The sequence below is a fragment of the Lissotriton helveticus genome, chromosome 2_1 (assembly GCF_964261635.1).
Source record: "Lissotriton helveticus chromosome 2_1, aLisHel1.1, whole genome shotgun sequence".
Taxonomy (NCBI): Eukaryota; Metazoa; Chordata; class Amphibia; order Caudata; family Salamandridae; genus Lissotriton; species Lissotriton helveticus.
Genome location: NC_136059.1, coordinates 1,655,515,013 through 1,655,533,476, shown reverse-complemented (window position 1 = coordinate 1,655,533,476; position 18,464 = coordinate 1,655,515,013). Strand labels below are relative to the sequence as shown.

Below are 18,464 nucleotides of genomic sequence, written 5' to 3'. Positions count from 1 at the left end.
ATCTCCCTGTGGCACACATTCCACAGACTTGAGGCAGGATCCGCGGCACATTCCATGCCGCAGGCTTCACCTCGCATGCACTGGGAGTCCTCACTTGGATTAACCCCAAGGCCCGCCTCACGCTCGAAGAGTTACACAAAGATGACAATGGCAGGTACGTTGTGTCTATCTAGGTGCAGGGGGAGGGGTTTGGAGTGCATAATTGTCAGTGTATATGGCCCTAATCATGACTGTCAGCAGTTCTTTCATGACCTGTTAACTCTAGCGCGGCGCATGCCTGACACTCGCCATTATGGGGGGGGTTTAATTGTATTCTCGACCTGGACCGGTCAGGGGGCCCGATGAGGAGCCGTTCACAGGCGGCAGGGGCTATTTTAGACGCTTTGACAGAAATGAGCATGGTAGATGTATGGCGCTCACGTTCAGGGATGGCAGGTGGCTTTACGCACTATTCAGCGCCTCACAATCTCCATCCCAGAATAGACTATTGGTTCCTGGCTGGTTCACTCAGAAACCACGTGCGTGAATGCGAGGTCTTCTCCCGTATTCACTCGGACCACTCCCCCCTGCTGCTGACACTAGCTACTTCCGCCAAGCGGACCCCGGTTCACGTGGCGCTTCCCCATATGCATTACTAGATGAAGCCTTCAGGGCGGAAATAGTGGAGGCAATGAAAACCTTTTTTTGTCACGAATGTGGGCTCTATTCCGCACTTTACCACAATCTGGGAAACTTTCAAGGTGTACGTCCGGCGAATTGCCATATCTGAGCATTCAGGGGTTCTGAAATCAATCAGGGGACGGCTGACTGTTTTAGAACAAAAACTCACTGAATTAGAGAGAGACACCGAGACACCAGCGACCCTTTACTACTCACCACCCTTAAGGAAACACTGGAAGAATATCACGCAGAGGCGGACAGAGAGGTCAGGGTACTGGGTAAATACACAAGAGGATACAGTGAAGGGGAGCGACCTGGCACGACCCTTGCAAACCTAATGAAGGGGCGCCGGGACGTCTCCCAACCTATACAGCTGACTACAGTAGAGGGGGAGACTATTGAGGACACGGACGGTGTGGCAGAACAATTCCGACAGTTCTACGTCGACCTATACAAAGTTAGGTCTCACTCTGCACCCTCAGACATGCAAGAGTACCAGGGCAAGATGGGCTCACGGTGGGATTCTATAAACAATTCAAGGAACTCCTAATCCCACATTTACTTACCTTATTTGAGGAAATGGCCAAGGAGGGCTCTATGCATCCCTTGATGAGAGAGGCGCTCCTGGTTGTTCTCCTGAAGCCCGGGAAACCTCCACAACACTGATCTTCTTATTGGCTGCTTTCACTATTGAACGTGGACACGAAAATCTTCGCTAAAGTACTGGCGAGTAGACTAAACCCCCTAATGCCAGTTCTTGTGGGGGCAGAACTTTTATGCTATTGACCCTGGAGAGAATGGGGATGGGGGGGGGGGGGGGGGGGGAAGAGGGGTGTCTTCCTATGCCTGATCAGCACATTATACAAGGACCCAGTGGCCCGAGTGCGGGTGGGAGATACGGTCACTGCCCCCCTGAAGATAAACAGAGGCACTAGACAGGGATGCCGTTATCCCCGCTACTATATACGCTGGTAGCGGAACCGCTTGCCTGCGCGTTGCTGGAATATCATAGCCACAGGGGGATCCAGTTTCCAGGGTACAATCTTATTATTTCAGCATACATGAACGTTACCCTACTTTATATCTGTGAGCCAACCCAAAATGTGTCCCCTGTCCTGCGCGAGGTGGTGAGATTTAGCGGTTGAAAATTAACTGGGAGGAGTCGGTCATATTTCCTCTCACCCCTGTGAGGCACCCTGAGGAATTAGACTTTCCCCTACAATGGTCAACGGACCCAGTACGCGACTTGGGTATTCAGATCCACATGGACCATGAACTAGTGTTCTGAAAACTACGGCTGCGCTATGGGGAAGGTGATGGCGAATCCTGCCGCCCACTGGCGTTTGATGGGCCCGAAAGGTCGTACTAAACTAGCAGGGTTTGGAGGCTGCTGAAGAGGGGGGGGTTGACTGGCCCACCAGCTGGCCCCCAGAACCACGTCAGTGGTTCCCACGTCCTTAGCCATGCTGAGGTTGAACATCTTGCGCTGGCCTGTGGCTCTGAAAAGAAGCACCCCTTCCGTGGCCATTTAAGGGGCGAAAAGCAGGAAACGTGGTGGAGAGGCCGAAGGACTTGGCCGTAGCCTGAGAGTCCTTGAAGAGCTCTAGCGCATTGTCTGCGTTGTCGCCGAACAGGGGACGGCCATCAAAAGGCATGTCCATCAAGATGTTCTGGACAACCACAGAAAAGCCAGTCGATCTCAAACAAGCGTGACGGCGAAGCGCCACTGACGTTGAAATGGTCCTACCCAGTGAGTCGGCGGTGTCCAGTCCACAGCGGATGGTGAATTTTGCTGTGTCTCTCGCCTCTGCAACAGCACAGGAGAGCACAGCCCAAGCCTCCTCCGGACACCGAGGCAGCACTTGCGCCACTGTATCCCACACGGAGTGGGAATAACGGCCCAAGAGGCATACAGTGTTCACCGACCGCAGCCCTAAGCTGGAGGAAGAAAACAACTTTTTCCCAAACTGTTCCAGCTTCTTGGATTCCCTGTCCGGTGGTGCGGTAGGGAATGCGCTTTTGGACGCAGAGGAGGGCCCACCAAGCTCTTGGGGAGGGCTGTTGGGAGAGGAAAGTGGGGTGTCCGGGCTGGGTGGTGGCGTCGGGCAACCATCCTATCCACAGGAGCCCCTGAGTAGGCCTGGACCAGGTGCCCAAAGGCATGCCCATGACGGCTTCATTAAACGGCAGCCGGGGCTCCGAAGAGTTTCGAAGAGCTCACTGCCGGCTGAAGCACCCGTCAGTAGGTTATTCCTGACTGCCACAGTAGGTAGCTCGAGGGTTAGGGCCTCGGCCACCTTACGCAACACCACTGCATAAGATGCTCCCTCCTCCGTAGCCACGGTAGGAGAAAACAACATGCCAATGTCTGGTGAGGTGTTCAGACCACTGGCATCCCCCAGTTCCTCTCTCCAGTCTGGATCGTATTTTAACTGGGCAGTGAGAGGGTCCTCAGACCCCTCCCAATCTTCCTCACCTTCCTCAGATTGCCAAACTGGCTGAAATTGGCCAGGGTGGAATGCAGGCACAAAGTACCCATTGGCGCTGGATCAGGCGCCGATCGACACCGGTGCGGCTCCGTATCCACATCGGGGTGGAAGCCGGGGTCGACTCCACCCGGCGCCAGGTGCGGATGTGGTGCCAGTGGACTCGCACCGGTGGAAGTCGACCGGCGCCGATCCGGATCCAGGCCTGGATCCAAGGGGGCCCTGCGGAGCGGAGGCTGGAGCCGCCAGCATCAAAGGCCTAGGGCCCCCAGCCGAGTTTGCGGGCCCGAAGGCACAACGGCAGAGTCTGGCTGCCCAAAGATGGCATGCATCGCTTAGTGAAATTGACGAAGCTGGGCAGGGGTCGCTCCCGGTCCCGGGAAGGGAAAGCTGGAGTCGACCCAGAAGCATATGCACGCGGAGAAGTGGGAGTGGCACCACCTGCACCCTTCGTCGCATTGGCCGACTGACGAGGGAAAGTCGAAGAGTGCCAATGCTTCTTCGACTTCTTCTTGTGCTTTGGCTTACCGGACCCAGAGTGCGAAGACTTTGACGAGAAGTGATGATGGCTCTGCGATCGGTCCCAGGACCTCCCACGCGACCGGGAACTCGAATGATGCGGAGCGGACGGCCAGGCTTCGAGGAGCTTTCGTGACCGCTCCCGCAAAGACTTCGGGGCCATGGTCCAGCAGTCGGAGTACGACTTGGGGTCATGGTCGCGGTCCAGGCAGTAGAGGCACACGAGGTGCGGGTCCGTCACCGACATCAGTCGAGAACAGGAACTGGAGACCTTGAAACCGGGCATCCCTCGTGCAACAGGAGTCGATGTAAGACCCGAAAAGAAGTCGACAAAAAGGCAGTCAAAAATTGACTGGGGGTACCTCTCTCTGGATCTGCGCTTGCTCGCCCGGAAAAAGAAAAAACTGACGTCAGCGCGTAAGGGCGGCGCCTAAGTAACTTCCGCAACATCATCCTGGCGACCACGGCACAGACGGACGCGGAGTGGACCGACGCACACGGGTACTGCTCACAAAAAAAAAATTCAGATGCAGTCTGACGCCTGGGAAATATTCTATGGTAAGGAATCTATAACTAACTGTTTCTTTCAGATACATGTGAATCAGCAATTGATGAATTTTATAGAGAACAAGGATCTCTTGCTCAAGACCCAATCAGGGTTCCGTGCTCAATATAGCACGGAAACAACTCTGCTACAGGCCTCCGAGTCTTGAACTCCTGGATGATAGTGGCAAAAAGGCAGCACTAATAATGCTGGGCTTACGTGCAGCATTTGAAACAGTATCCTATAGCCTTCTGAGATGGCTGGCTTCCTTACTTCAAAATTGTACCTTCCTGGTAATTACATGACCTTTTCTTCTGAGGTGTTATCGTTGCGGTAGAGGGTGACCCAGGGCTCTGCTTTGAGCCCAACGCTAGTTAATCCTTATATGCACCCCCTTGCAGAGGTCGCCAAGCGACACAATGTTTAACATCATGTCATATGCAGATGACACACAGCTGATCATCACTCTATCTTGGGATGAGGGAGTTGCTGCAGCTCGGTTCAGATCTTGTCTGGCTGAACTTGCAGAATGGGTGGATCAAAGCTGCTGAATGCCAGCAAAACCGAGGTTCTCATCCTGGGTAAGCAGCCCTCGATCTGGTCCTCCGCTTAGTGGCCAGATGTATTGGGCCATGTCCCAGATCCTAAGCCAAAAGGGAAGACCATAGGGATCTGGTATGATGTGACTAACTTTTGACAGTCAATTGACTTGCCTGGCGGGGAAGGGTTTTGAAATCCTCGACCTCCTCCCCAAAGCGAACAGGAAAACAATAACCCAGGCCCTAGTTATGTTCAGGATGGACTATTGTGTGGTATTATACATTGGTGCTATGGAAGGATGCCTGCAAAAGCTTCAAAGAGTACAGAATGCAGCTGCTCAGCTACAGCTAAATATCTCTAGGCGTTATCTCTCGGGACCTGCTCTTGCTAAACTGCGCTGGCTCCCAGTGAACAAAAGAGTTTCCTTCAAAGCCATGTGTCGGTGCCATTATTCCCTCTGATGAGGCCGTACCAGCCTAACCATAAGACTTAGGTCGGCCAGAATGGTGCTCTTGCTGTGGTCCCCAGCATTAAAAGAGCACACATGGGAGGACGTTCCTTTCGCTTTTTAACCCCAAAATTATGGAACACTCATCCCACTTATCTGAGACAGTAATGCCCAAAAATCTTTTTTCGATAGAAACTCAAGACATAGCTCTTTAGAAAGATCTAGGGTCTGTAATTGAGTGGTCTTCTTTTGCGTGTACCTTTTCTTTTGGGCTTACTTTTAGCCCTTTCTTCTTATGATTAGTTAGTTAAATAGCAACTCTCTGGATGCTTCCCCTTTTACTCAAAGTGTGGTAGAAAATATGAGCCGTAGAAGCCTCTAAGGGGGGTAAAATTCAAAGTCTTTTCACTTCATTAGCTCGTCACCAGTTCATGTGTGGTGGATAGGTGGTACATACTACAATGTTAAACAGGCACATTTTGTAAGTAATGTTTTAATGTTTCCAAATAGGATTTTTAGCTTGACAATGCTGAATAATTGAAGTATATGGATCCATGAAAGATCCAAGGCTGGAGGGAGTAATACATTTTTCCATCTTGCTTTCTATTATCAGCAGAAAGAAATGCAACTGATGGTTTCTGATGGGTGCTGTTGACAAGAGAGATTATGCAGAATCCCTCAAATGTATAACAATGTGACAAACTTGACCTACCACTGTATGTCTGTATCTGAATAGGAAGTAATAGACTGATCCTCACTTACAAGTGCTGCGGAAATGGGACGGGCAATTACCACAGCCAGGAAACACCATTGCCCCAGGTTGAGGTATTTACAGTGTGTGATAAACACCATCTATTCTGAATCTTTAACTTAACAAGCATTTACAATGCAATGGTTTCGCCTTTTGAAAAGTTAGAGTTATTGGCATTGCTCATGACATTTCTTTATTTTTTTACTTATAAATAAATGGCATTGTTATTACATTGCCAACAGCTCTCACAGCCCACACAGCTCTCTCAGCCCACACAGCTCTCAGCCCACACAGCCCACACAGCTCTCACAGCCCACACAGCTCTCACAGCCCACACAGCTCTCACAGCCCACACAGCCCACACAGCTCACAGCCCACACAGCCCACACAGCTCTCACAGCCCACACAGCCCACACAGCTCTCACAGCCCACACAGCTCTCACAGCCCACACAGCTCTCACAGCTCTCACAGCCCACACAGCTCTCACAGCCCACACAGCCCACACAGCCCACACAGCCCACACAGCTCTCACAGCCCACACAGCTCTCACAGCCCACACAGCTCTCACAGCCCACACAGCTCTCACAGCTCTCAGAGCCCACACAGCTCTCACAGCCCACACAGCTTCCGACATAGTGGTAAGTCTTTGCAGACTGGTCATTTGTCAACTGCTTATTTCTGTATTTCTGGGTTAAATTGTTAGTAACCTGGTTAAATCTTTGCCCAGACAGTGTTACCATGAGCAAAAATTACAAACGAAGTAATACTATCACAAAAAGTGTTGCATTATTCTGCATAATTTGCCTTTTTTTCCACATAATTTAAACAACACTGCCACATAATTTGTCCCTACAGTGCCGCAAAATTAAAATGTCCCTGCCTATACCTCCTTAGGAGCGCCCTGAGGTGCGGGCCATTAGCCAGGCGAAGGCCTATAATTGGCTTCATTGACTGACTTTGTGTTCAGTAATTTTAAATGATATGGCTTGTCAAATTTTTCAATCTGAGACACTACAGCCCACATTATTGACTAGTATTCAGCAATATTTCTTCCACTTCTCCTTACTGATTTTTCCCTTGTTTTGGATGCCTCCAGAATATCCCGTAAAGGGATGAATATACGAAAACAACAAGTTTTTTTCCGAAAATAAGCCCATTTAGCTTTGCTAAAAATTGAATAAACTACAAACCCTATTTTTCGTAAAACTTCCCAAAAGACAGCCAAGCGCGTGTCTTGCACATGAGTGCCTCGCTGTAGCAGTTACTGCTTGAATTGCCACAGATATGTAAATGAAAAACAGACCGGGATTAATGCAGAACGCTTTCCCTCTCGGGAAAAGTGTTTGTCAAGAAGATGAGCGCGGAGTGTAAAGCGAAGCCACAACTCGCACGCTTTTCATTTGTGTGCAGTTCGTTCTCTGCACCGAGTGTGAAAAGAAAAAAAAACATTCTGTCAGCGCAGATGTGTTTTTGACACTTGCGCCATCACCTTTTCTGCAAATATGGTAATTTCGAAGCAGGGAAGCGAGTTGAAGAGCGAGCGCCTGAAAGCGGGCGGGCTTGAGGCAAGCTAAGCAGGCTGCCCGTGGAATCCGTGCTGGCGCCGATTCTAACGTGGGAGAAAGGCTGTAGGTTCACGGGCTCCTGCTCACTTTTCACCTCAAGAGGTAATTCTTCTTCGTGGGGCCCCTCCTACAGGGGTCCTTTCAACAGCGGCTCCGCTCTATATGGGCCCTGCACTATTCCGGATGGACCCCTTCTATCGGGACTCCTTCAAGGGTCCTTTCTTTAAGGATCCCTTCATTATGGATCACTTCTAAGAAGATTCTTAAAAGAGGGGTACCTTGAATACCCCCCCCCCAATATACAGAGGTTGCATTTGCCATACACAAAACATTGATGGCTTCCTAAGTGTTAATTACGTTCACGTATTCACGCTCCTCCCCCCCTCAGGCCCTCCAGCTGACCATTCACTAGAGGACTTCCACAGGCCAGATATTTTCACCCCTATTCGTGAAGTGGACAACACATGAGCAGGGGGTCCAGCCGGCTATGCCATTTGCCTAATAACAGCTGTCTGTGGGTGCTTAGAAGCGACTGAGCTGCGGTATGTACCGCTAGATAAAGCCTTCACTATATACTATTGGAATTATTCCCTCTACAAAATTAAAAACACTGGCGCATATTAGCAACAAGCTCGTTAAAATTATCGAAACTGTCGCTAAAACTGCGATAATTTTAACGAGCTTCTTGCTAATATGCCCCGAAGTATGTGAGTGGAGCTGAACCATTCCCAGACACTTGAAACACCAACCCGCTGCCGTCAATCACAGACCCCGGGTGCCCCGCGTCTGTGGACGCCTCTTCCCAGCACCATTATTACCTCTGCGCCCCTTTAGTTGACACCGGGCCTGGCATCGCTGTGAGGTTCTCCCACATCTCTTGAAGTAAGGAACCTTCCTCTGTAGTGTGAAGTTTCAATTGTGTTCACACACCGTTCCTCCAGTAACACGGCTAGTGCCTGGGAGAATGCTGACCCCGCCCGCCCGCCTCGCGCTCTATTCCCCAGGCGCTATAGCTCGAAGCACTCTGTCGCCTCAGACTAAATACAATATCCCCGTCTGCCCGGGACCTGTTTAGGTTACACGAAGGAGCTAAGAGGGGATTCCTTCCTCGCAGCCTCGGGCTCCTCAGCTGCAAGAGCGGGTGGAGGCTGGGGGCTCCCGTTTACATTACCAGGCTCAAACACACGAATGGTTCTAGTTTACAAAAAAAGTCCCTCGTGTGATTAATCCTGCGAGCCGAGGGCTGCTCCCTCCAAATGCCTCGTGGTCAGACTCGTGTCATCCTCTTTGGTGGTTGTCATAGTTATGTCAGTACGTTTGGTCGCCCTTCGTTTACAATCCTGTGCGACACCACTGCCTTGTAAAAAGATGCACAGCTGCAAATCACCGGGATACAGGGTTTTCTTTGGGTTTTTGGTGTGGCAGCATTCGTTCTACCCTGCCTCGTATTCGGAGCACTCCTTTGCAGTTGGCACTGTCTACGGGTGGCTTCTTACCCAAAAAGACGGCTTCTAGCTTATAGGGAAGCAAGGGACACACACGTGGATCATCTTCCCAGACGTGAGCACTCAGTTCCTACCTCGCTAGGAGAAAAGGGGGGGGGGGGGATACGGCTACAGCGCCGGGCCCTGACAGCACACGTGCGGCAATGGCTGCGTACTGTGCCTAGAGCAGAGCTTCTGGCCGCGCTGCGCTGTGACACTCGCTGGAGGCAAGCACTGATCCTGCGCCCTGACTGCTGCCGGCTGAAAACACAGCACAGCGCGGGGAGCCGGGGGAGGGGGCGGAGAGGAGCAGCAGCGCCGACGCTTCCCTCCACGCAGCACGCTGAGAGATAACAGAGGACAACAGCAAGCAGCAGCAGGTCTCTCCACACTCCCGGCGCTGCCTGACAATGGGGAGCAGGCAGCGCACACTGCGCTGCGCCCCCTCCTGCCTCACCCAACACACGCAGCACATGCAGGAAGCCTAGCTCTCCAGTCGGAGGGATGTGACAAACCTATTGTCAAGGCGGGGACGAGGGTGTGTGAGTTCATGATACCTCCCGGCCATGTGCCCTGCTGGGGCCGGAAGAACTGCACTGCGGAACCTGTGGAACGGACGGCGGGAGGGGGCAGGAGAGGACACGGACGGCGGGAGGGGGCGGGAGTGGACACGGACGGCGGGAGGGGGCGGGAGTGGACACGGACGGCGGGAGGGGGCGGGAGAGGACACGGACGGCGGGAAACAGCGAGGGGGGGCGGAAAGGCACAGGGAGGGGGCGGGAGAGGACACGGAGGGGGCGGGAATGGACAGCGCATCTGAATTCACTTTCAGTGAAAGGGGAGGGAACGGGAAAAAACTTAACTCCGCCCTGGGAAAAAATCTCCGGAACGCCCCCGAATCTGGTCCGGCCTTGACGGACAGATCCGGCACTCAATGGCTAGCCTCCATTTATGGAGCTAACCATTGAGAGCCGGGGGACGTTCCAGAACTGCTTATTGTCGACATAGGATTTCACCTGCGCTGAAGAGCTGCGCAGAGCGCAGCCTTCGGCAGGCGAAACCCAAAAAGGGGTATTACTAGCACAATCAATACTTGAAACATAGAATTCCATGTCGTGACTTTTTCCAGTAATTTTCCCTGGATAAAATTCAGAGGTCTGACCTGCCGAAATAGGTCAAGCTAATACTTCAGTGGTATGATAATTATCACACAACTTGGTATTCTGATCCTTGGCCAAACTTCTGTTTCTGCAAGGGTCAGAATGTAGGCTTGAACTTGTAAGCACGGCCAAGGTGTCTCAATAAAGCAATGAGACGCAGGCCATGCATGTACAGAAATAAAAATGCAAGGTTTCAATTCCACAAGCTTTCTTCACTCAAAGACAAAATGAAGACCACAATTACAAACAAATATGGGTGTGGTGGCCTTTTTACAACACAATGTAATCGGGAAGAAGGGGTTAGAAAAAAAAATATAAAGAAAAAAAGGAATAAGCGATTAGAGATTACAATATATCTCAACAAGTTTATTCTGCACTAGCAATAAACGGTGAAAATCTGCCTCACACATTTAAGATATATTTGTCAAACTATTTAGGGCTAATAATGGGATCATATAATATCATTTGAAAAGAAGCACAATTAAAGTATGAGAGGCAATTACAATCAGGTGGATGGTACCTTCTGTAACAGGCGATAGCTAGAATCACTTCCTCGACACAAGGATTCGTCCAACAAAGCTTTCAGTCTTTCCGCAGAATCCTTGCTCTTCGAATGCAGGTATCCAAGCGCCTTCACAAACACTGGATCAAGCTCGGAATTGACTGCAACGGCCATCGTGACTGAAACAAAATCGGAGACATTTCTTGTAACATGAAGCTTGAAACAGGATAACCTTTGAGGAATTAACTTCATAATCAACATTCTTGAAGAATAGGTCACAATGTGCAAGCAGATCTACTAGAGACAAGGAACCAAAAAGGGTATGTGAGCTCTACCCATTCTCCTCACATACCATGCCATATTAAGGGCAGACATTTTTCCATGTAAAAATCAGTGAGCAGATTTTTATCCCTAAACGTGTATCAAGTATTTATTGAAATGGAAGCAAAATAACTCAAAACACATCTAAATTCTATAGAACAAATTATCCTAAGGACAACAGCCCAATTATATTTTTATCTAAAATCATTATCTCATCATTACAGCCTTCAACATTAAAAGACATTTGCATTAAGCAGGGTTAGACAGTGATAGATGTACACCCAACAGTTTACCTCTCCTCTCTTATACAAAAAGTACCAGTCATATATGGACAGCAAGATTCTTGAATGACAACATTTTTCAGTGTAATGGAGAGAAAGTTGCCAATAACAAAATTTTCAAGTTGGCTTACATTTTATTCCGGCTCTTTTTAGGAGGGCAAATCTCCCTAAGAGATAAATGGCAATCTCCACAAAGTATCACACCTGGTCCATTAAAAGCTGATCCGAGCTACCCGCATTTCAAATGCTTGCAGGTCACAACCCACTTCAAAGCAGATGCAAAATCGGATCGATATCGGATCGATATCGGGATCTACAACTCCATCCACCTGCCCTTTCAGAAAGGTCAAAAACAAGCCTTCTGTAGGGGAAGGTTTTTAATTGTACATGGAATGCCTTTACTTCCTTTTCTAATATGATCAGTGAAATAATGTAGAAATTAGATATTCCAGACCTGCCGCCCCAATCACATCCCTCCAGCATTTCGAACTCCCGTCCGGTAAGTTTACAGAGCTTCCACTTAGGTATCAGGCAGACAGCTGTTGTGCACTTGTGAGACTTAAGTCATGCTCTCTTTATGATCCCTGTCCTATTGCCATTCTGAAACCCTTGGCTATGGTTAATGAAAATGGATGACCCCCATCAAAACCTCTTACGGGAGGCATTGTGCTACATTTCGACAAGAAAGACTCAATTACTCTCCTTCGGAAGATGGCTGATCTGGATCCAGGACAAGCATCACTCTGCGACCTATACTCACAAGAACTATACAGCACCACTTGACCAAGTGACCCTCCTCGTGATCTTGGAGGGTACTGGGCATGACTCCAGCTGGACACAGCACAGATACTGTTCTAAATGCCAACAGTGATTACCTTAATAGGGATATAAATCTTCTCTCTTGCCTCTGTTATTACACGTGTCTGCTGCCTTCAACATGGTCAACCTTTCCATGAAAATTAAACATTTGGCAGGATTTGGACTGGCACATAGGTCCCTTAACTGGTAGTTGGTCTTTTTATTGGCTGCACTCAGGTAATAGCCATTCCTCCTTTTGGTTTCACAGAGATTAAATTGTGCTGTGGGGTTTGCCAGACATATGGGGAGAGAAGTTGGCCTAACGGCTAGGGCGGTTGACCTTGAGTCTGGGGAACTGGGTTCGAGTCTCGGCAATGACGCTGAACATCCTGTGATTCTGGGAATATCACTTAATCTCCTGTGCCAACCGGAAATGAATGTGTCCTCGTGTAATGCAACTGGTGCTATGTAACGCACTCTGATACCCGATTCGGGTCAAGTTCGCGCTACATAAAACTCAGTAAATTAAATAAAAAAATATAAAATGAAAAAATATGCTTTTTTGTCAATCCTTTTTAACATCCATGTTTGGACTCTTTGGGGAACTAATCAGGACATACAGCTTCTCAGTTCTGTCTTATGTATCTGAACTAGTGTGGTTAAACAATGTATCCTCTGATAAGATCTTGCACCTCCAGGACTGCCTTGCCACCATTCAGGACTGGATGTCATCCAATTTCTTGAAAGTGAACGATGGTAAGGTTGAGACCATGATAATAGTTGTAGTCCACTGTGTCCAATAGGACGGGTGTGCCCAACATTCTTGTGTAAATATTTCTGTTCCTTGCTCTAAAGTTAAGAACCTTAGGGTGTGGTTTGAACAAGTAACCTTGTCTGTCATGGACCATCTGCGTTTGGTTTCTTCACACAGCGAAGAAGATTTAGCCTTTTCTTCCAATGGAGAAATATGTCATAGAGTTTCCTATCCTGATCCCAGTGTGATCAGACTATGGCTATGCCTTAAACCTTAGGCGTTCTGATGATCCAGGGCATGGAAGTGCAGTCTGTACTGGAGTTTCACAAGTTTGTAGTTTGTGCTTCACATGTATCAGCACTTGATGCTCGCTTCACTGGCTCCCCATTAAACATGCACCTAATATTAACTTCTGTGTGTGGTTTAGCGAGCACACCAGCTCAAAGTTGCTATCCAAACTACTGATGTGTCATGCCCACACTAAATCTCTTAGATCAGGTTCTCTTTTTTTGCTGATGCCCCGATGTTACAACAAGGAATGAATAAGAGAAGGCCCTCCCCCCCAGGAATCTAGGTTCTGGAATGCCCACCAGGTCCATCTTCATCAAACTAATAATTACACACTTTTCAGGAAAGATCTCAAAATTGCTCTGGTCTGCTAAATCTGGAGCTCTCTCCATCTATTCCTCTCACATCCGTCTATTTTATAGTTCCTGTCCCTAGTGCCATGATGCCCTTGGGCAACTGTCTAAGCTTTTACTTATAAATATAAAACTAAAATAAAACAAATTCTGGACCTTTGATTTGACCAATCTCATCTTTGAGAAGAGGGAATATAAGAGTTGTGTTTTTTTTAAGTTAAATTAGCAACACGGCCATCTTTATTTGCATTTTAAACCATTTAGCAGTTTGGTTCCAAACTCAAAGCCCTGCATTTATACCCAAACGTCTAATGTACTTACAATTAAGTGTTTCATGTTTACGGGTTTGCACATTTGATTTAGTAGTGATACTATTTACTCAATAGAACACTTTTTTGTACATAGGTTTCAGTGTTGAAGACTTTATTTTTCTGTGATATGATTCTAATAAATGCCTTTCTGGTTGATGTTTTGATGTTGCCTGCAGAAAAGTTTGAGATAGGTTTCCAGATTCCTCCCCAAAGTAATTTTGTATTTCTTTTTAGGGCTCGGCCTACGTCACCACGAAGTGGGGCGGAGCTCCGAGCTCCTATTGTTAAAGAAAAAAAAAAAAAAGGTTTCTTTAGGGCTCGGGCCAGAAACATTACTTAGTGCGCGAGCTTTTTTTATGGCATCTGCATAGTGATTCGTCTTCGCTGTGCTGTCTTTTTAGTAGCCTTGACGCGATAGGCTATATGTAATTTTCGTCCACCATTGTTGGCATTTTCTGTGTGGTTACGCGCATGGCAGTCCATTAATTTTAATTAGGAGCTGTCAGAGTGCCCTTGTAATGCAATCCAGATGGTGGGAGCATGTTCACCATTCTGCATTGCATGTATAGGGCGCGCGTTCGTCTGCAGCTTTTTTGGGGCTGAGAAATGTGGACGTCTATTGTATTGAACTTTTATGTGATTTATCATTGCTCGGAAAAATTTGTGTTTGCAAGGAAGTGTTCCCGATTACAAGGACATGGTGTTCGCTTATTTCCTTTGAAGCGCTGTCAGATATGTATTTCTATTTAATAGCAACACATACTTTGGATACCACCACCAGTACTACCACTACCAGTACCACCACCATCAGTACTACCACTACCAGTACCACCACCAGTACCACCACTACCAGTACTACCACCGCCACTACTACAACCATCAGTACTACCACTACCAGTACCACCACCTCCAGTACTACCACTACTACCAATACCAGTACCACCACCACCAGTACTACCAGTAACACCACCACCAGTACTACCACTACCAGTACCACCACCACCAGTACTACCACTACCAGTACCACCACCACCACTAGTACTAACACCATCAGTACTACCACTACCAGTACTACCACTACTACAGCCACCAGTACTACCACTACTACAGCCACCAGTACTACCACTACCACCACCACCAGTAATACCAGTACCACCAGTAATACCAGTACTACCACAACCAGTACTACCAGTACCACTACCACCACCACCAGTACCACCACCACCAGTACTACCACCACCAGTACTACCAGTACCACCACCACCACCAGTACTAACACTACCAGTACCACCACCACCACCAGTACTACGAGTACTACAGCCACCAGTACTACCACTACCACCACCACCAGTACTACCAGTACCACGACCACCAGTACTACCACTACCAGTACTACCACTACCAGTACCACTACCACCACCAGTACTACCACCACCAGTACCACCACCACCAGTACTACCACTACCAGTACCACTACCACCACCAGTACTACCACCACCAGTACCACCACCACCAGTACCACCACCACCAGTACCACCACCAGTACTAACACTACCAGTACCACCACCACCACCAGTACTACAGCCACCAGTACTACCACTACTAAAGCCACCAGTACTACCACTACCACCACCACCAGTACTACCACCACCACCAGTAATACCAGTACCACCACCACCAGTACTACCACAACCAGTACTACCAGTACCACTACCACCACCACCAGTACCACCACCACCAGTACCAAAACCACCACCAGTACTAACACTACCAGTATCACCACCACCACCAGTACTACCAGTACTACAGCCACCAGTACTACCACTACCACCACCACCAGTACTACCAGTACCACGACCACCAGTACTACCACTACCAGTACTACCACTACCAGTACTACCACTACCAGTACCACTACCACCACCAGTACTACCACCACCAGTACTACCACTACCAGTACCACTACCACCACCAGTACCACCACCACCAGTACTAACACTACCAGTACCACCACCAGTACTACCAGTACTACAGCCACCAGTACTACCACCACCAGTACTACCAGTACCACGACCACCAGTACTACCACTACCAGTACTACCACTACCAGTACCACCACCAGTACTACCACCACCAGTACCACCACCACCAGTACTACCAGTACTACCACCATCAGTACTACCAGTACTACCACCACCAGTACTACCACTACCAGTACCACCACCACCACCAGTACTACCACCACCAGTACCACCACCACCACCAGTACTACCAGTACTACAGCCACCAGTACTACCACTACCACCACCACCAGTACTACCAGTACCACGACCACCAGTACTACCACTACCAGTACTACCACTAACACCACCAGTACTACCACCACCAGTACCACCACCACCAGTACTACCAGTACTACCATCATCAGTACTACCAGTACTACCACCACCAGTACTACCACTACCACTACCACCACCACCAGTACTACCAGTAGTACCACCATCAGTACTACCAGAACTAGAGTGCATAGGGAGTGCATAGTGCAGAGTGCATAGGGAGTGCACAGTGCAGAGTGCATAGGGAGTGCACAGTGCAGAGTGCATAGGGAGTGAAGAGTGCAGAGGGAGTGAAGAGTGCAGAGTGCATAGGGAGTGCAGAGTGCATAGGGAGTGAAGAGTGCAGAGTGCATAGGGAGTGAAGAGTGCAGAGTGCATAGGGAGTGAAGAGTGCAGAGTGCATAGGGAGAGCCGAGTGCATAGGGAGTGCATAGGGAGTGCATAGTGCATAGGGAGTGCATAGTGCATAGGGAGTTTAGAGTGCATAGGGAGTGCAGAGTGCAGAGTGCACAGGGAGTGCAGAGTGCATAGAGAGTGCAGAGTGCATAGGGAGTGCAGAGTGCATAGGGAGTGCATAGTGCAGAGTGCATAGAGAGTGCAGAGTGCATAGGGAGTGCATAGTGCAGAGTGCATAGAGAGTGCAGAGTGCATAGGGAGTGCATAGTGCAGAGTGCATAGGGAGTGCATAGTGCATAGGGAGTGCATAGTGCATAGGGAGTTTAGAGTGCATAGGGAGTGCAGAGTGCAGAGTGCACAGGGAGTGCAGAGTGCATAGAGAGTGCAGAGTGCATAGGGAGTGCAGAGTGCATAGGGAGTGCATAGTGCAGAGTGCATAGAGAGTGCAGAGTGCATAGGGAGTGCATAGTGCAGAGTGCATAGAGAGTGCAGAGTGCATAGGGAGTGCATAGTGCAGAGTGCATAGGGAGTGCGTAGTGTAGAGTGCATAGGGAGTGCAGACTGCATAGGGAGTGCAGAGTGCATAGGGAGTACAGAGTGCATAGGGAGTGCAGAGTGCATAGGGAGTGCAGAGTGCATAGGGAGTGCAGAGTGCATAGTGCATAGGGAGTGCATAGTGCATAGGGAGTGCAGAGTGCATAGGGAGTGCAGAGTGCATAGGGAGCGCAGAGTGCAGAGTGCATAGGGAGTGCAGAGTGCATAGGGAGTGCAGAGTGCAGAGGGAGTGCAGAGTGCATAGGGAGTGCAGAGTGCATAGGGAGTGCAGAGTGCATAGGGAGTGCAGAGTGCATAGGGAGCGCAGAGTGCATAGGGAGCGCAGAGTGCATAGGGAGCGCAGAGTGCATAGGGAGCGCAGAGTGCATAGGGAGCGCAGAGTGCATAGGGAGCGCAGAGTGCATAGGGAGCGCAGAGTGCATAGGGAGCGCAGAGTGCATAGGGAGCGCAGAGTGCATAGGGAGTGCAGAGTGCATAGGGAGTGCTAGAGAGTGCAGAGTGAGTAGGGAGTGCTAGAGAGTGCAGAGTGAGTAGGGAGTTCTAGGGAGTGCTAGAGAGTGCAGAGTGAGTAGGGAGTGCTAGGGAGTGCTAGAGAGTGCAGAGTGACTGCAGAGAGTAAGCTAATGGCAAATAAAATTGTTGTCATTTACAATGGCAATAACTCTAACTTTTCCAAAGGCGAAACCATTTCATTGTAAATGCTTTTTTTAAATGGGTCCTTGTGTTAGTGGGTAAACAAAGCTTCAAATCTGTTTTCCCGTCTCCATGAAGCATGAGGCCAGGGAAGAGGGCAGGAATGTGACACTACTCTGACAAGACGAGATTAGAAGTAATTAACAGAAAACAGATGTCCTCTTCACTTTTATGAGGCCAAGAGTGTTTGAGAGTCTGTTTATTCTACTTTCTGTAACTTCACATGTTTTTAAAACTAAACATTTGTTGTCTTATGCCTTATATCAGTGTGTTGTTAGAACAATCTATAGACATAGTTAAGTCGAATACTGAAAACAGCATGTCACACCATATACGCACCACACAATCATACACGATAGACACATAACACACACACACCACACACACACCACTCTCTCACCACTACACACTCATCACCACTCACCACAACACACTCACTACCACAGACTCACCCCCCACAGACTCACCCCCACACACTCACCACTACAAACAGAAACACACACACAAACACACACACAACAACATAACACCAGCCATCAGTGCACCCTTTCACCAGGGCCAAACACCACCAGCCATCAATGCACTTTTTCACCAAGCACAAACACCATCAGGCGTACAACACCAGGCAGCCGTCAGTGTATTCTTTTACAAGGCGCACCCACCAGCAACCGTCAGTACACTCTTTCACCAAACACACACACCATCAGGCATCTGTGCA

At 49.0% G+C, this 18,464-nt stretch overlaps 1 protein-coding gene across 1 annotated transcript in view; it reads right to left on the bottom strand.

Moving 5' to 3' along the window:
• The window catches only part of INTS12 (integrator complex subunit 12), a 116,850-nt gene that overhangs the window by 57,525 nt on the left and 40,861 nt on the right, over positions 1-18,464 (bottom strand). The window contains exon 2 of the mRNA XM_078677603.1: positions 10,679-10,839. Within this exon, the coding sequence (XP_078533729.1) occupies positions 10,679-10,834 (156 nt within the window). The 5' untranslated portion in view covers positions 10,835-10,839. The remainder of the gene's footprint in view (positions 1-10,678; positions 10,840-18,464) is intronic.